The sequence below is a fragment of the Danio aesculapii genome, chromosome 22 (genome assembly GCF_903798145.1).
Source record: "Danio aesculapii chromosome 22, fDanAes4.1, whole genome shotgun sequence".
Classification (NCBI taxonomy): domain Eukaryota; kingdom Metazoa; phylum Chordata; class Actinopteri; order Cypriniformes; family Danionidae; genus Danio; species Danio aesculapii.
Window position 1 is genome coordinate 20,719,549 of NC_079456.1, and position 20,334 is coordinate 20,739,882.

The 20,334-nt window shown below is 37.6% G+C and overlaps 1 protein-coding gene and 1 pseudogene across 1 annotated transcript in view; one reads left to right on the forward strand and one right to left on the reverse strand.

The window, feature by feature from the left end:
* Positions 1-17,778, forward strand: part of unc13a (unc-13 homolog A (C. elegans)) — a 55,289-nt gene extending 37,511 nt beyond the window's left edge. The window contains exons 36-42 of the mRNA XM_056447364.1: positions 1,644-1,700; positions 1,894-1,974; positions 5,534-5,681; positions 6,300-6,356; positions 9,790-9,882; positions 12,186-12,345; positions 12,438-17,778. Coding sequence (XP_056303339.1) covers positions 1,644-1,700; positions 1,894-1,974; positions 5,534-5,681; positions 6,300-6,356; positions 9,790-9,882; positions 12,186-12,345; positions 12,438-12,726 — 885 coding nt within the window. The 3' untranslated portion in view covers positions 12,727-17,778. The remainder of the gene's footprint in view (positions 1-1,643; positions 1,701-1,893; positions 1,975-5,533; positions 5,682-6,299; positions 6,357-9,789; positions 9,883-12,185; positions 12,346-12,437) is intronic.
* Positions 17,779-19,429: 1,651 nt separating this feature from the next.
* The window catches only part of LOC130216696 (unconventional myosin-Vb-like), a 27,447-nt pseudogene continuing 26,542 nt past the window's right edge, over positions 19,430-20,334 (reverse strand).

Below are 20,334 nucleotides of genomic sequence, written 5' to 3' on the forward strand. Positions count from 1 at the left end.
TGCTCACCCCCACCTTTATTACAAAGCTCTTCCAATCCACTGTGGCCTCCAGTCACTCCAATGAAAAGTTGTGCACATTCATATACTTACTCCCAGGTGCCGTTTACATTGAAGTTGATATTTAGCCGCATCATGTTGGTGTTTTGTAACATCTAATTTTTACAAGGTGAGTCGCTTAACGCTCAACCCCCAACCTGGAAGACTAGGATATACACACACAATGGACAATTTAGCCACATGTCTTTGGACTTGTGGGGTAAACTGGAGCACGCCGGAGGAAACCCACGCAAACAGGAGGAGAACATGCAAACTCCACACAGAAATGCCAACTGGCCCAGCCAGACCTCGAACCAGTGACCTTCTTGCTGTGAGGCGACAGCGCTATCCACTGCGCCGCCCACACATTCATATAAAGCACATAAAAATCCTTTTACCCTACAAGGTGAAATTCTCTTATTAAATAATGACACCTATTATAGCTTTATCAGCATATTTGATTAGCTTTGGAACAGTTGCCATACACTAATATATGAAAAATAACAGCATAAGCATTCTGTAAAGTATCTCCTTATTAAGGAGATGTAAAAAATCCAACAAAAATGACATTCAGGTGATTAAATTATGCCACTTTTTTATTTTTGAGTGAACTCTCTCTTTAACAATAAACTACTTAGACCATTTCTTCAGTTGTCTTATCTGTTTCGTAAATTGCAACCTCCTGAAGTGATGTGATTGGCCCGTTAAGTCTGTCAGTTTCTGGATAATGGCCACTGTCAGCCTATTAAATAGGGCCAAGACCACTTCTGAAGTTAATTACACTATCCTCTCTTCACAGGGCAGGGTGAAGCTTGCTTGTCACAGTGATGTAAGAACTGAATCCCCATTTAGCTCAATGTGTCCTGTCTCTCTATCTCTCTTCTCTCTCATTCTCAATGTCTTCTTTGTGTGACTTGGGTCCCCCCTGTTGAAACAAACCGATGGAAGCAGTGTTTTGTTTTGTTTTTGTTTTTTTTAACCCCTTGTTTTGAAAGCAGTTATGGATTTCCCCATAGACAACATTTATAGCTCCCGGACGAGCCCCTCCTCCCCCCCTTTTTTGGGTTATTACAGGTGCTTGGGGTAAATAATGCATGTGTGACAGTCGTTTTAGACTCCGATGGCTATGCTGGTCTAAACGACAGCGTCAGAACTATTATACTAACTATTTCATTTTCCTAGAAGGACTACATTGTACACTTTTGTATAATGGTATTATAAGGTGCACAAGCCTCATTCACTTAGTGATATATCCAAAGATTAGAGTATCGGCCAGTCATAGATACTAGATATATCACCAGAGTGTTGTTGTTCGGGCTGTGGACCTACTGGTTTTGTAAAACCTTTCAACTCCTGTCTCTGTCTTCTGTTTGTAGCTAGTGTCTTCTGTTGCACAAACAGTTGTGTGTCGACGAGTGGCTGTGTGTTTTGGGGTTGAGCGAGTGCGTGTCTGACGTTTGAGACTGTCTGTTTTTGACCTCTGTGATGTGATATTTCTGTCTACAACCCTGTCGAACCCAGTGATCTGACTAATGTCCTCTTTTCTCTTCTGTATCCTCTTTCTTTTTGTTTCTCGCTTTTCCGTTTTGCTTTCCATCTATCTTCAGGGCACTCAACTCATATTCAACGCAGCCAAGGAACTCGGTCAGCTTTCCAAGCTTAAGGTAAGGATGCAGGCTAGTGTATACATTTTGCAGTATTCTGATTTAGTCATAAGTTTCTGTCTTTTGTCGTTATTTATTTTCCTATAAATTAAACAGCATTGCAGAACACAGGTGCTTTGATGAACTTAGCAAGGCCTTTAGAAGTTTTTTTTGTTGCGTTTTCTGTATTTAATCTGAAATGTTGTTTTTGTAGGAGCACATGGTTCGTGAGGAGGCCAAGGCACTGTCGCCTAAACAGTGTGCAGTGATTGAGTTAGCGCTGGATACTATAAAGGTGAGTGAAAAGCTCTACGTCTTTGTCAACATCATGGCTGCGTTCGAAATCGCTTGCTTCCATACTGTATAGTATGCTAAAAACAGTACGCGAGCCGAGTAGTATGTCCGAATTCATTGAATTAGAAAAACGGTATGCGAGAAGTACCCGGATGACCTACTGCTTCCGGCGAGATTCTGAAGTGCGCATCCGATGCACGTTACACTACCCCATGATGCCCCGCAAGAAAATTCATGAATGAGAGTGAAGCGACGGAACTGAAGCTGGTAGGTCACGTGATCATGACAAAATGGCGGATGTAGTACATCAGAGTTCCATTCATACTACTGAATACTTCCATTACTTCCATTCATAGTTCCATACATCTTATACTGATTAGAATGTACTTTTCTAATCGTCAAGTAGTACATTTGAATTTAAATGCAGTACCTACGTAGTAGTAGGCGATTTCGAACGCAGCCTATGTCTTCCACTGATTTTCAGTGACAACACACTGCAGAGGTAGAATATGAATAAATAAATCAAATTTAATCAAAATAACTTGAATCAATTGGCTACATAAATATATGTTTACTCTCCACTATGTACAGCACACTAATATTCTATTTTACACCCAGAGTCAAGCTTGTACTGGCTCTTTCATTGAAAATAAGATACGCCACACCTATCCAAAACTTCACTACTCTACATAAGATGGCTTGTTTCTTTATAAATCCAAATGGCAAGCAAACTACGCAAATACATGTACATGGGAAAAACCGCTGCTAACCAAATGGATGCAAACTAGGGTTGTCACGATACTGGAATTTGATACCAATCGACACTGATATGTTAAAAAACGTCCATTTCCCCTGGACATTTGAGCACTATTGAGCAAGTTCTTAAACATTGTTCATTTGCCGTTGTGGTCTCGGGCTCAACAGAAATGACTGTGGTTGGTCATAAAGGTCATCCGTTCACCAAACTCACCACTGTTTACTGAGTGTAACCACAGATACAGGGACAATGGAGAGTTTTAAAGCTGTGATTGATCAGCGCATTGCTCGTATGTCAGCTTACAGACAAACCAGCTGTCTATTTGAAACGCTCCAGCAAGGGCGTAGGTTTGCACTTGACATTGGTGGGGACTGGGGACGAGTGAATACAATCCCCCCACAACCCCACCAAGAATGAATATTATTTATTTTATATATTGCTATTAATTATTTAACTGCTATTAAAATATATTATTAATTAATCCTCTCTTCATACAATTTATTAAGTTAAATTAAATAGTCAGGCGCGTAGCCAAGGGGGTTCAGGTGGTTTGAAAGACCAAAAGTTGGATTATTATTATGTTTGAATTTATCTTATTATTCAAATGGCCAAATTCTCACTGAGGAAGATTGAATGCATTGGCCAGTTTGTTATTTGCATATAGGCTTCAGTTTTTAATTTAAATCAAGTTTTAACAGATTTCCCAAAGAAAATTCTGATACAAAGTTGTATTTTAAAAATAAGTATATTTTCATTTTTGAAGAGTTTAGATGCAAAAACCTCTAAATGCCATTTAATATTTTCTTCTAAAATTAGCATTTTTCTCCCATTCCTGTGTGTGGATTTGACTTTTATAGTGACGAATACGTTCTTTCCATTACTTTTAAAGTGAAATAACTGAACATAAATATACGAGGCTAAGAAAAATGCTCATTTTACATGACATTTAGAGGTTTTGGCATCTGAACTCATTTCTTTATTCCAAGAATTTAAAGTTCTAATTTCTAATTCAAAGTATTTTTATTATTTATAAAACTGTAATATAAAACTTACAGTTTAAATGCACATGTGTAAATAAAGCAATCTGACAAAAAGGTAGGAATATTTTTGGTACATCAAAAAGTGTAGTTATAATAACTTACAAGATAATCCAGCAAAAAGAGTTCTTAATATGTCACTTAAATGTAATATTTATACCTCAATTAAACAGAATGAATAATTAATTAGGTAAATAACTGCAAAAAGGTTCAGTTTTTCTGAAAACAAATAACCTCTCCTTTAAATAAGCTGGCTACAGGCCTGAAAGTGTAATGTTAAAATAATGTTTATTAACTGATCATTCATTCATTTTGGCTTAATCCCTTTATTAATCTGGGGTTGCCACAGCGGAGTGAACTGCTGATTTGCTTAATGCAGTGGATACCCTTTCAGCTGCAACCCATCTCTGGGAAACATCCATGCACACTAATTCACACTCATACACTATGGACAATTTAGCTTACCCAGTTCACCTGTACCGCATGTCTTTGGACTGTGGGAAAACCGGAGCACCTGGAGAAAACCCACACGAACGCTGGGAGAACATGCAAAATCCACACAGAAAGGCTCGAACCAGCGATCTTCTTGCTGTGAGGCGACAGTGCGTCCAATGCGTCGCCCAAATTAAACATGTCTCATAGTATTATTAAAAGATGGAGCACAGGCTGTTGTTTTTCTGACAAATTGTTTCAACCGAAATTGGAGATGTTACTCCTGATTAGGAGAACTGGCAGGGTCATATACGTTTACATGTAGGTGTTTATTCTGCAGTTAGTTTTCAGGGAATATTGTTCACAGGCTAGTCTTTAATGTTAGACTGATTGTAAAAGCTTTGAAAAACACAAGCAATAGCGACATTATCATGATGGACTCATTCAGTGGTGAACTTGAGTTCATGTGACTTACACTTTTCGTTGAAAAAAGCTCTTTATGTCCACCTTTTTTTGCTACCGCCATCCTCACTTGTGCGTGTCACTCACCTCACACACATTACGAGAAATTCACCTTGCACAGTTGTTTTGTTCTGCTTGTATCTGAAAGCAGCCTCTCACATGACAGCAGGGAAAGGCACAGCCAATCACAATGTTAATATGTGTTTGGGGGGCGGTGCGACTCAGGGAGAGACGAGATTTAACCCTTTCGGCATATCTAGGTTTATATTGACAGCGCAATATTTTTTAAGTGAATGAAATTATTGGTGGGGACATTTCAGTAGTTGGTAGATATTGGCGGGGACACGTCCTCTCCGTCCACCCTAAATCTACGCCCCTGCGATCCAGTGTCCCTGTATCTGTGGTTACACTCAGTAAACAGCAGTAAGTTTGGTGAACTGATGTCCTTCAAGGCCAATCACAGTCATTTCTGTTGAGCATGTGAACACAATGGCAAATCAACGCTGTTTAATAACGCGCTCAAATGTTAGCAGGAAATGGATATTTTTAAAATTTCAGTACCGATTGGTATCGAATTCCAGTATCGTGACAACACTAATACTAACACACCTAGTATGATGTCCGAGTCAACGGAACACACTGACATTATGGAGGTTAAAGCTGAGCTAATTTCAAATATCGAAACGGAAATAAACACCCTCATTTAAACAGAACTGAAATATGTACTGGCAATCGAATTTGATGTGAATTACAAGCTGTTAAATCCAAGATAGCAAACAATGCTTCGGCTCTTTGCTCAGTTCTTGAGGCAACTACAAACGTTTGTTTCTCCCAGTTTAACAAGCAGAGTGTGGTGTTTTGTGGTTTCTCAGCAATATTTCCATGCTGGAGGTGTGGGGCTGAAGAAGACGTTCTTGGAGAAGAGTCCAGATCTCCAGTCTCTACATTACGCTCTGTCTCTCTACACTCAGGCTACTGACAAACTCATCAAGACCTTTGTTCAGTCTCAGAATACACAGGGTAAGACTTGTGCACACTGCGCTCGCTGCATTTTTTTTGTTCCTCGACTTCGGCTGTACATTAATCTTTAATAAAATAAAAAAATTACAGATAAGTTCTAATGTATTTTTGTTACTAAAAACAATGTTATACAAAGTTATACATTTTGGTTTCAATATTTGGTTGTTTGGTTTTAAGTATTTTACTTTGCTTAATATATATTAATATTACAAAATATAAAATAAAATGTCAACAATGTTTTTTTTTTTTAAACCTAGTTTATCTGATCTCTATCATTTTGTCCCTCACACACTTAGGGAATCCTGACACACTTTAGGTTATGATGTCCCAGGCAAAGCCATTTTAATAGATCTTCATGTAAATATAATCAGGGATGAATGTCACTGCTTCATTTAATAATTTAAACACATATGAAAGCAAGTGTGTTTATCTGTCTAAAAAGCTACAGCAGGTTGAAAATACACTCCTATTGATATTTGCTTAGCTTGTTGGACTGCCTTTCTTTCTTTCTTTCTTTCTTTCTTCTGCCTTTCCTTTTTTTCTCTCTCAAATCCCCATCACCATGTGCTCTCAATTTCTTTCTGTATGTTTCTGCGTCCTCTCCTTCTCTTTGAACAGTTCATGGAGGGAAAGGGGTAAGGTTCACCCAAAGCGAAGACGTGTACCCTGAGAAGGGTACGTTCACGTGGGGCCCAGTGCCCTTCATGACAAAGAACCAATCAGTGATCCACCCCAATCAGATCATGCACCTCCCATTCCAACGGGCCAGTCGCATGCCCCACAACCTGTGGAAAGCCCATTTAACATTTAATCCAAATAGTGTACTACTGTCTATGTTCATGCTACTAGCACCTATTTTAAGCAATTAGTAGCTATTCCATTAACTACTAGTGCTTATTCTTTAGCTGCTAGTGCATATTCTATAGTGTAGATTATTTAGTTCCTAGTGCTTGGTCATTAGTTACTAGTGCAGATTCCTTAGGTACAAGTGCAGATTATTTAGGTTCTAGTGCAGATTCCTAAAGTACAATGGCAGATTATTTAAGTTCTAGTTCATAGTCTTTAGGTTCTAGTTCAGATTCTGTATGTACTAGTGCAGCTTCTTTAGGTACCAGTACAGATACTTTAGGTTCTAGTGCTTATTCTTTAGCTACTGGTTCTTATGTTTTATGTTCTAGTTCAGATTCTGCAGGTACTAGTGCAGCTTCTTTAAGTACCAGTACAGATTCTTTAGGTTCTACTGCTTATTCTTTAGCTACTAGTTTTGGTTTTTTTAGGTTCTAGTTAAGATTCTGTAGGTATTAGTGGAGATTCTTTAGGCTCTATTGCTTATTCTTTAGGTATCAGGGCATATTCTTTAGGTTCTAATGTGGATTCTTTATTCCTTATTTACTTGTGCAGAATATTTAGTACTACTGCAGATTTTTTGATACTACTGCAGATTCATTAAGATACCATTGCAGATCATTTTGGGTTTAAAAAACCATTCAATAGAGCCTAAAAACATTGTTTTTTTTAGGCTCTATTGCATTTTTAGGTATTCATCTTAAGGTTAACTCTACTTAACTCTAAGGTACTAGTAACAATTTTTTTCTGTATTCTATAGGAACTATTCAGTTTAAGTGCTAGTAAGAAAAAAGATCTAGTGTCTGATGAATAGCTACTATTATGTGATAAATTAATACTATTATCTATTTAGTAAATATGAATATTTAATCAGTAGTATCTAATAAATGAGTACTAGTGTCTAACTAATAAGTTCTATTATTGAGAAAAAGATACTAGTATCTAAAGAATAATCATTACCTAAAAATCCAATACTGAAAGTTAATGCATAAGCACCAATAGTTGATAAAACAGATGCTAGTAGGTATAATAAATACTAGTAGCATGAAAACATATGCAAGTACATTTTAAGGCTTAAATGCTAAAATGGCTTGCCAAACACGACCACCCATATCTTCCCCCCAAGAAAGGGCCTTGCATGTATGAGTACCTGGGAAGAACATGCTGTTTGTTCACATACATTGGTCTGAAATGTATCTTGACTCTACAGCAGCAAGAAAAGCCCAGGATGAAGTGTGTTTTGAATGGCAGTGAATGATGAATGCACACACTTCTGCAGTGTGAGAGGTGCATGTGTGCACTGCGGATGATGAGCTGTGAGTGTCAGTGAGTAAGTGAGTGAGAGACCGTGACCAAATGTTATTTTTCCGAGCACATTGTCGAATGTAGACGTGACATTAATTGCGACTGACTCAGCTTGTCCGCAGGCAGGGTCTGTTCTGTTGCTCTGCGCGATTTACGCAACGCGGTTTCCTTTCCCTTTGGTCTCACCCCTTAGGCTCATTATAACAAGACAACTCTCCCTCAGCCAATCAGAGAGCACCCCTGAGGTCAGGTGACATGCTTTCTGTCAGTTCACATCACTTCCAGACGGCCCTAAATTGGCATTTATGGGCCCTGGGAAAACTTGCACATGGATGTATATGATTATAACTTGAACTTGTTTATTTTAGATTTTGCTATGCTGGAGAAAGCATATTTTGTTAAAGTTCATTTCTTGTTGTTTTCTCTGTGTTTGTATTTATTGTTGTGAAAAGTGACCTTGAATGCTGATCCAGATGTTATTTGCTTAGGTGTAGTCAAAAATTGCTGCATCCACATCCGTCAGCATTACTGCTAGCGTGCTGCTAATGTTTGAGCTCTTTCAAATCCCTGCTTGCTCAGACACTTCTGCTCTGAGGAAACTGCATTGTCAGCCTGTTTCTCTGACTAGCGCACATATGTAACAGATGGCGAAAGCAAGGACTCCGTTTTTTAGTTATTACATGATTACTGCTGACCTGAATTCTGCAAAATGATGCCAAAGTTTGAGCCTTTTAATTGAGATTTAGTTGCATCGGATCACTCAACGGAAATTGAACAATTTAAAAGCACAAGTGCAAGTTTTGTTTGCGATCAGTGTACTCAGGGGTGCCCAAACTTGGTCATGGAGGGCCGGTATTCTGCATATTTTAGTTCCAACCCCAATTAAACACACCTAAACCAGCTAATCAAGCTTTTTCAAGCTATACTATAAACTTCCAGACAGGTTTGCTGAAGGAAGTTGGAGCAAAACTATGCAGGACACCGACCCTCCAGGACTGAGTTTGGGCACCCTTAGTGTAGCATATACTAAACACCTTGGCATTTTTCCATGAGTGTGAATGGAGTTGAATGCGAATGGAAGTGGTTTTTCGCATGTACCTGCCTGCATTGAAACCAAGTAAAAGACATTAGCAGATGTTCTCCTTGTCTTCTTCACAAATGACTGGACCGATAGGACTGCTCTCCCCTTCCCCATCCTAATTATAAACCCTTCATGAAACTCCAATCAAGTGTGCCCAAGTTGCCTGTGTGCAGATGGTACACTCATGATACACTTCTCTTTGTATTTGAAACACTTTATTGTCGAAGAATCCTGTGAGGCATTGCTTTATTTTGGTTGTCTGTGTATTATAAGCTAATTTCATTAACTATTTCAAGTCATGACAGTTGATTACAGACACTGAAATAAAGTGTACCCACATTTGTGCCTGACCAAGCCTCACAAATTCAGATCCAGAGATGTGTTGCACTGGTTACTTGTTCAATCATTTTCGAAGCTTATTTAAGTAATAAATGTGTCACCTCAATCATGTAAAGCCAAATTTGTTCAGCTCAATCCTTTTAGCAATATGTATTTTAACTCCTAAGTAAATTAGTAGCTTAGTTATGACTTATTTGTACTTTTAAAGTACTGTGCAAATAAAAGTCCACTTTTGAACTCATTCAGAACTTAAATAGGCTCTGAGTTTGTATTTAACAAGTACTCCGACATTGAATAGTTCCTTTTTATACTATTAATAATCTCTGAATCCAAGGTTCAACACTCTTACAATGTTTAAACCTCCGTGCCATCCAGTCAGCTCAAAGCATACATTGCCTCTGTATGACTCTGCTGGTTACTGAATCTATGAAGGCAGTGATTATAAGTTCCATTGAGCCATACTGATGCAAGTATATGATGCATACTGATCTTGCAAGGCTGGATATGGAGTGTTGACTTGTGTCGCCTTGTCTGCAGGTACTGGTGTTGATGATGCAGTTGGAGAAGTATCCATCCATGTGGAGATTTTCACTCATCCTAATACTGGAGAGCACAAAGTTACAGTAAAGGGTAAGCAGTGCCGTATGAGGTTAAAATGTAAAGCTTGAGGTTTGATTACCTTCTTAAAGCTGGGCGTACACAGTGTGATTTTTGCAGTCATATGACCTCATGTGGAAATCATTGATGCTACCACATACTGCAACAACTCTGCAGGAAGGTATATCTCCAGGAACAGGATTGGGCACCCGTGCTCTAGATCCTCAGTGTAATGGGACAAATGTCAAATGCCTTGCAGAGTTTTCCACCAACCAAACTCAAAGAATTTACCTGTAATATTCTAGTAATCCCAAAAACTGTGGTTATGTTCTTAAGGTGTTTGATTAAGGATGGAGATTAATAATCCAGTGCTGTAGACCTTGTTGAGTCATTCTTAGAGCTTATTTATCTCTGATTTGAGATGCCCAGGCCTATACTATAAAAATGAAAAAGAATGTGAAGCAGCATTTTGGATCTGTACACTGCTCAAACCCTCTAAACAACCTCCATCCTGCATGTTCCTCAGAGAACTGACATTTTTTCAAAGGGTAAGAGTAGGGATGGGCAACTCTGGTCCTGGAAGACCAACATCCATCAAAGTTTAGCTCCACTTCTAATAAAACATACCTGCCTGTGGTTTTCAAGTAATCCTGAAAATATGTGTTCAGAAGCTGATGAAACTGGCCTTCGAGGACCTTTAAGGGTGGTTTCACAATTGCCTGGACTGTACCCAAGTTCAATTGTCCCCCCTTGTCACCTTTTTGGTTGGTTTGTGTTCACACTGTGTTTTTTTTCCTTCTGAACCTCGATACACTTGCGTCATCGAGCTGCTGTTGTGTGTACAGCTGTTGCTAGGTGACGGACACGAAAGCAAAGTGCCAAAATGGAAAGACGCACGCACATCGTAGTCGTTCTGCTTTTACTGATCTGCTGTAAATATATTATAAACGTTCAGAACATCACGCAATGTCTGCAGAAGCTGTTTTTGGAGGAGACAAGCAGACATTATCATTGTGTTTACCCTGGCTCAGTCTCGCTTGTCACCAAGGTACAGTTCGTGATACACAGAAACACACACACACACACACACACACAAACACAAATTAATGTTATGAATACGATAGTTTGTTGTACAGTTGGCAGTTCACTTCTATTATTTTGTATGATTGCATTCATACCAGAAGTGAACCGGACCAGAGTTCGTGTGAACCGTACCCCAGACCACCTCTTTCAGGTGGCCTCGGGTACGATTTGTGGGTGCGCACCCGAGTTCAGAAGACACATTCACACAAGCTAAATGTACCGTACTCTGACATCAAACAAACCCGTGTGCAGACCAAAAGTGCTAGTGTGAAAGCACCCTAAGTTGCCCACCCCTTGTCCCCATTTGCACTAATCTGAGGAACCTAAAATTGTCTCCAAAGTAGCTTAAATGTTGCAGTATAACAATCCCTCAAACTCACCTGCCTGAAACCCTCTAGATGATTATGATGAGCTTGTTCATGTGTGTTTGACTGGGGTTGGAGCTAAACTACAGTGGACCTGGAAGGGCAAAGTTATGGAACCTTTGCGTACATGATAAAAATGGTGTTAGTCAACATAGAATTACTGGCAGGACTTTCCAGAAAGCCTCATCAAGTAGGGTTACTTGAAGAGCTTTTGACATTCATTGGAATTCTTATAAATTCTTTGTTCCACTGGTTCCATCCTGTAAGTTCCTCAGTAAACTTTTGTAAAACTTCAAAATAGGTTATCTTTGGATATGAATCTGCAGAACCCAAAACAGTTCCTCAAACATGGTCAGATTTGCAGTGTAATGGGAAAAGTATCAAGCGGAGCACTAGGTTTTCTCAGCTCTGCTTTTGAGGTTTCCAAAATTTTCTTGTTTGGTGAGGTACCTCAAATGCACAAGTAGATTCATAATATCAATAGAGTGCCTACATTGTAAAAAGGTACCATTTTGGTTCCTCACATCACCACACTGATGAAAGCCTTGTCAAGTGCCGCAAAACATTCCCAGAATGATGGGGCTGCTGTAAGTTCATTGACATTTTTGCATTGACTTATTGGTTCCTCAAAGGACTGTCCTTTTTTTCAAAAGGGAAAATCTAAATGTACCCCTAAAAGATTCATTTTATTACCTCATAACCTCATGGTAATGCTGAGAACCTTTTAGGGGTACAAAGAAGGGTAATACCCTAGTTACTTGCTGTATTCCCATAAAGGTAAGCTTTTTGTACAATCTGTGTGATTGAATGGTACGTCTGGTTCGTGGTTACATAATGAGGTACAAGTTAAATGTGTAAAAAGTTTTTCAATAAATGTATTTTTTATAGTGGTGGCTGCAAATGACCTACGGTGGCAAACCTCTGGAATTTTCCGGCCCTTTGTGGAAGTCTACATCATTGGCCCTCATCTCAGCGATAAGAAGAGGAAGTACGCCACCAAGTCCAAGAACAACAGCTGGGCTCCAAAATACAACGAGACCTTCACGTTGTAAGTGACCTATCCTTGCTTCTTGCAATTTATCTCTGCTACACTTCCTGAAATAAACCATAGATCCTGATGTCACTGCTTCTTTTACCAAGCACGCTGAGTAACGAAGTGGGACCAGAATGCTACGAACTTCAGGTGTGTGTGAAAGACTACTGCTTCGCACGAGAGGACCGCACCGTTGGCATGGCAGTACTGCAGCTGAAGGATGTAGCACCACGAGGTAGCGTAGCATGCTGGCTACCGCTAGGTAAACGTATTCACATGGACGAAACCGGCCTGACAGTACTACGAATCCTGTCCCAGCGCAACAACGATGATGTTGCGAAAGAATTCGTCAAGCTCAAATCTGACCAGCGATCTGCTGAAGAGGGGCGGAGCTAAGACCAGGAAGTAGCTAGCGAGGCATGGTAATTTTGGCGTAAACACTGCCCCCTGTTTTTCAGATGTTGCACTAGCGCATAGAAAAAAATACACAAGACATCTTTGGTTCTTCACTTTAATGACCAACTGTTTACGTGACAAAGCAGTTATATATTTGTATTCAGTGCACTGCCATTAGACCTGCCAGTAAGGGCTTGTTTAACAAGCACAATTTGGCACATGAAACAGACACATGATATTGTATCTCTTAAATACTTGATGTTTGTGATGACCTTGATTTTTATAATGCATATTCCAAGTCATCTTGCCAAAAGATACTTAAATAAAACACATATTTATCTATTTATTCTGCAAAAACATATTAAATAACTGCACACATGTCTCAAAATATAAATCTAGATAATATTATTTCAAATAAATTCTATTTAAAATTATTATAATAATAATAAAGAATCTATGTTAAAAGTATATTTATATTTATTATATTCCTTTTTTTTTTTGTTTGTTTGCAAATGCGTCTATGAAATAAACCAGATTAAGGCATGTAAACACGACAGAGTGCTACACAGTGCCATGATTTGTCAAACACAATTTTTTTCTTCCATGTTCAACAATCTGTAATGATGTCGAAAACCTCTTTCGTGCGGCCTTTTGTCGATCATTCCTACGCCCATTAAAAGGGTGTGTTAATGTCAGGGTATCGTTTCTCCACTGCATAATAACCATTTCACCCCCAACCTCCTTAATAGGGACCAAAACCCCCTATGGGTCAAACATTATGCAATTATTTAAAAGCACAAGAAAAAAATTGCGAAAAAATAGACCTACAACCAAATAGACCTCTGAAAGCAGAGTGGTTGCTTTTCCTGTAGAATGAAAATATGAAGAAGTTTGCAGGAAATCCTACAAAAGACGCTTGTCGTAAGACTACAAGATACTGACACTTTGTAAAGATGATCTCGATTCAATCACAGGGCCTCCTCTGTCCTGTCTTTTGTGTATGTTTTCTGATCTGTTCATGTTTTGAGTGCCTGTGCGGTTTATCCAGTGTTTGTTGGCATGGTAAGGCACTACGGTTTATACGATGTATATGTGCAAGTCTAGACTGACAAACACTGCTTGTATTAGACACCAGAGCTGCCTGTTTCAGTGAAATCTCACTTTATAACATCACATTTAAATGTCAGACCGTGTCATGCTAATGGGGCCTTTTTCCCCCATCTGCAAATCCACTAAAGCAATCTCTGGTTTTACACCTCAGAAGATTCACAGTTGTATAGATTTGCCATCACTACTGTTGATGAATCCTGCCATTTTACTGCCAAACCATCCACCATTTTAGACAAGCACAAGAGGAACGCTCTATAATGTGGGATAAACGCCCTATAGTGGTTATTCCATGCTCTATTGTGCTAAATGGCAGAGACTAGTCATGTTGTCGGTCTACTTGTGAAAATATGAGATGATTGAATTAATGATTATTAATTGAATCACTAAAGGATTCAGTCCTTGTTCATTGTTAATTCACATTTACATCTTCTGAACACTATTGGAGACAAGTTTATGAAATATGAGTGATTTCTGTCCCTCTATTGAAAGACTACTTACACTAATGCTTCAAAATGTTACTAAAGCCCGGGACACACCAAGCCGACAGTCACATGCCATGAAGGAACACATAAAAGCCAACTGTTATTTCGATGGATTTCTTAAATATTTGCGTATATGGACTATCAGATTATCAGACATATTTACACAAGCGAATCCCTTCCTGTTGAGCAAGAAATACTGTAAAATGGTATGTAAATGCTGCTTTGTTTACAGTTCCTTTCGGGAATGACTATACAGATACTGCCACCTGCAGGTTTGGAGAGATACACTCTATCATGCTGCCGCAAATTTTTTGTTTTACTCGGCTGTTGTGCTTTTGGTTTGTTCACGTGCAGCTTTTTAGTGCAGACGCAAGCAATGCTAGGCAGTTGCCACTAGTTCTTGACATTGAATCAAAAATGGGACTGTTCACCTTATCAAAAAAAAAAACGTGGACTGGAATATTAAACTGCAAAGATATTAAACAGAATGTTTAAATATGAAGTTTGCTTGTGCAAATAAATGGCTTATTTTTATTTGCTATGTGCATACTGATGTGTACAACTATTAGGTTAGTTACAACTATTAAGTTAGTTAATCAGAAATATACACTGTAAAAATGATTACTTACATTACTATAAAAAAGTAAATAAATAAAATGAGTAAACCCATTGCCTTAAAAGCTACAAGCTGACTTTACTAAACCTATTCTAACTGAGAACTGTTAAGTTGACTTAAAGGTGCTGTATGTGCGTTTTTGACTCGTTTAAAGCATAAAAATACCATAATATGTTTGCAGATGTTTAAGAAACATGCCAAGTGAACATTCTTGTTTATCTGAAAAACAATGTTGAAGTCAGATATTCTGCTTTGAAAAAAAGTGCCAGAATGCTGTTTTTGTTTTGGTTCTTTTGACCCACCCAACGCCACTTTAACCGATTTTATTTTAGTACCCCTGGGTTGCCTTGTTAGAAATCTGCATATTTCATTCATTCATTCATTCATTTAGATAGGCTCTCAATGCATGCGTCCGTGACTGAAATGCGACCTCAAGTGGACAATAGCAGACTCAGAAATGAGACGCAGATTCAGAGTTCTACATGAGGTTATTAATTAGCAAATTATATAAATATTACGAGCATAAACATTAGTTGAGCAGATTACATTGTAACCTCATGTCCTAACAACACACTACATGACGAGATTTGCAGCGATAAGCAATTTAGCTGTTTGCACCAAACGAAACACGACAAATTTAAATACAGCCAATCAGAAGCACAGAATAGTGCACTCACTGCACTCCCAACGAAATGGTAAAGTTTATAATCTAATTAATACATATTAACCCACTTTAACATTATTAAATGTACATGCTGAATCACTGATATGTGTTGGCTTTGAGTCTAAAGTAACATTTTAAAGTATTTATTTCATTTTCAAGATCTGAGGTGAACTATCTGCTTCTGCTTTCAGTAGTATGGCAATAAATGTCATTCAAACTCACACTATTAGCATCTAATACTGAATAAAGCACATGAGGTGTACCTGAGGTGATCGTTGTCAGTTTTCTGTTGTTCAGCTGCAAGCTGCAATGTCAGTTAGAACAAAAACTCCTTTTAATATGGAGAATATTCCTTCTATCGTGTGCCGTTGCTTTTATATAGAACACGATTTAAATCAGTCTTTAGGCTCGATCATCAGACTCGCTCCTTTTGGTCCTCAATCTGGCAACCTGCACTTGCATTTGTTTGATCCAGGATGCAATACCTAGTTCAACCACTGGGCGTCAAACTTACATACTGCACCTTTAACATTCATAACATGAGTCCATTTACTTAATTTTAAGGCAGATTTACTCACTTTTTAAAGTAAAGTCAGGTAATTGATTTTTACAGTGCATTACTATTATGCAGTAGAAAGTATCTGTATCTCAAAGTCATAATTACTAATTACACAATTTTTCCTTCATGTTTTAATTTGAATGCAAAAAAAACTACCTAATTTTTCTTCTTTCCTTTAAATAATTAGTTCTTAAGTTTATTAGGTTTCTTCATGATTTCAATTGAACATACTTTCTGATTATTACAAATTCTTTCAACTGTTAAAATAGTGTGTAAACCAGTAAATAAAAAACGTCAAGATGCACTAAGCAAAATTTCCGGAACAATGTTGATATTTGAAAGCACCAATACGAAGATGCCCATCCGCTTGTTAAGTCGTGACATATGAAATAGTTTCCAGACCCAAGCCGCTACTCATTTGAGTTGAGAAAATATTTGTTTATGGACACTTTTTAGTCCCATCACACATTAAAGTGAATTTTATATTAAATCATGGTGTACACGACAGTCTCTGGACTTGCTGCATCAATGACGTCAATATTTTAACAATTTCTAAAAGGTTAATCACTTTCTGGCCATCGGATATTAGGCATGGATATATGTATTGCGACTGTGATTTTCGAAAGTATCACATCGCTTTGTAAATGTTTATTATTACCATTTCTTGAGTCTCCTCATACAGTTTGACAGATCGCTTGGACTCGGAAGCTGCTTCGCGTGACGTCACTCTTAATAAGCGGATTGCCCAATAAGACCGCACCCATTTTTATACCTCCACAATAGTTACAAGACATGACCCTTACTGCTGATTGGCTGCAGGTGTGATTTTGGGACTCGATTAAACAGATAAATTCATATGGATTTAATTTGTGATCTCTATGAACATTTTGAAGCGTTACACTTTTGGTTGAACAAACTGTTAATCGATTTACGGAAATCTCCAGATTTGATAAAAATGATGTGCGAATTTTCATTTTGACGTCAACTTTTCAACCTTTCACTACAATTTTTACCCGCTTCATGTTTATTTCTCTACAAATAGTCTATGCATCTGTTCTGTGTCAAAATTATTATTGTTTACATTGCGAGTAACAGAAGCTGCAAATGTGTATTATTTTAGTTTTCTTCCGTTCACTGCTGTAATATTGAACCACAGGAAATGATGTTAATGAATGTTGAATTGACTGCGGACTGGACAATGCTGGCATGATGTGATAGGATTTGAAATATAGAGCCGTGTATTGTCGTTTTTGAGTAATAATATTACAGCATGTCATTCACACTGCGCCCAATACCACAAAACAGCCACTCGTTGCCTGTATATAAGAAGCAGTGCATGTTGGGAAAGATTCTTCTTGTGCCAGCATGTATCTTTGGTGTGATATTCAATTGTCGTCTGACTTTTCTTTCGGTTTATTTTGATATTTGGGTATTATTTTCTATTTTTGGAAGGCTTGTGAATATATAAATATGTATTACTGATGTGTAGTGGTACAGACTGTACTAGCATGAGAGGTTTTTTTATACAAAGATGTTTCTAATTTTCGTTTTGCTAAATATGATCGTTCTTATCGGGGATGGAGGTAAAACAGGCCAGCCTTGGTTTGTTTCTACTTCCAATAAATGGTTAAAAAAACGAATTGTGTAAAGGACTTTTTTCTTTAAGCGTTTATGTTTAGGATGAAATCTAATATGGTTTTATAATCATCTAAAACAAAATGTCTTTGATAACCTTATATATTCTTTTAAAAATGGAAGTAATACTCAGAACAAATGAAATTTAAAGTTTCATAGATAGATAGAAAACAAATGGATCGATAGAAAACAGATGGATGGATGGATGGATGGATGGATAGAAAACAAATGGAAGGATGGATGGATAGATAGATAGATAGAAAGAAAACAGATGGATGGATGGATGGATGGATGGATGGATCAATGGATGGATGGATGGAAAGAAAACAGATGGATGCATGGATGGATAGGAAGAAAACGGATGGATGAGTGGATGGATGTAAAACACAGATAGATAGATAGATAGATAGATAGATAGATAGATAGATAGATAGATAGATAGATAGATAGATAGATAGATAGATAGATAGATAGATAGATAGATAGATAGATAGATAGATAGATAGATAGAACAGGATGGATGGATGGATGGATGGATGGATGGATGGATGGATGGATGGATGGATGGATAGATAGATAGATAGATAGATAGATAGATAGATAGATAGATAGATAGATAGATAGATAGATAGATAGATAGATAGATAGATAGAACAACAGGATGGATGGATGGATGGATGGATGGATGGATGGATGGATGGATGGATGGGTGGGTAGATAGATAGATAGATAGATAGATAGATAGATAGATAGATAGATAGATAGATAGATAGATAGATAGATAGATAGATAGATAGATAGATAGATAGATAGAACAGGATGGATGGATGGATGGATGGATGGATGGATGGATGGATGGATGGATGGATGGATAGATAGATAGATAGATAGATAGATAGATAGATAGATAGATAGATAGATAGATAGATAGATAGATAGAAAAAAAACAGGGATGGATGGATGGATGGATGGATGGATGGATGGATGGATGGATGGATGGATGGATAGATAGATAGATAGATAGATAGATAGATAGATAGATAGATAGATAGATAGATAGATAGATAGATAGATAGATAGATAGATAGAACAACAGGATGGATGGATGGATAGATAGATAGATAGATAGATAGATAGATAGATAGATAGATAGATAGATAGATAGATAGATAGATAGATAGATAGATAGATAGATAGATAGATAGATAGATAGATAGATAGATAGATAGATAGATAGATAGATAGAACAACAGGATGGATGGATGGATGGATAGATAGATAGATAAAAAACTTGGATGGATGGATGGATGGATGGATAGATAGATAGATAAAAAACTTGGATGGATGGATGGAAAATACAAATTGTCAAAGATTTATACTCTGCACATTGTTGTGTATTTAACTTTTTAAATGTGTGTGTAATTTAAGAGGTGTATATTTTTATTATTTAAAGCAATGAGATTCATAAAGAATCTTGAAAAGTACATAAATAAAATTGCATTAAATTTATAAACAAAGTATTGATTTATTATTATTTGAACAAACGCTGCAAAAATTAAAACACAAGTTCAACAAGACAAAATTAGATTTTATTTTTTATTTTGAACTATTTTTTTAAATAGTTATGTTTTGAATGTATTTTACCATCAATATTACGATTAATAAGGGAGTCATACGTTGTATAATATGTTGAGAATGTCAAAAAGCTAAAAATGTAATCTTCTAAACTAATATTCCCAACACAACATAAAATAATGCTGAAAACACATGTAAAAGGGCCTTTTCTAATTCATCAAAAGCAGAAAGACTTGCATGCGTCTGTGTGTCATTATGTGTGTGTGGGTGCAGTGTGTTCAGACTCTGCGCAGGAAGTTGATCTTGAGGGCCTCAGGGATGTGGATCTGCTCTGCGGTGACCTGTGCTGGAGGATCATGAGGGAAGGTGACGGGAAACACACGCCGGACGTCCAGCAGTAGCTGAGGAGGACCTTCCGAGCGGCCCTTCAGCAGAGCCTGTAGAGGAGGAAGAAGCAGAAGAGTGTTCTCCATCAGCTCTGAAGAAAAACTGAACACCGTTCTATAGTCAGACTCTTCCTCTCACCTGAACCAGACGGATGAAGTTGAGTGTCACTCGCTCCTCCAGATCACTCTGAGGTGTGTACAGACTCAAGATCTTCACCATCTGAAACACCATTAGTAAACAAGATGTTCAGATGTTTAAATTTGCTCAGCTCGGATTGTCTAAAATTGTTGTATTTATGTTAGTAAAATGTTTTTAATTCTATATAAATGCCCACAATTTACATTACAAATATATTACATCACATAACATTTTAATTATTATTAAATGTGAAATATAGTTTAATATAAAAACATTATATAAATGTATAATCTATATGTGTGATTTTAAATTGGATGGATGGATGGATGGATGGATAGATAGATAGATACAACAGGATGGATGGATGGATGGATGGATAGATACAACAGGATGGATGGATGGATGGATGGATGGATGGATGGATGGATGGATGGATGGATGG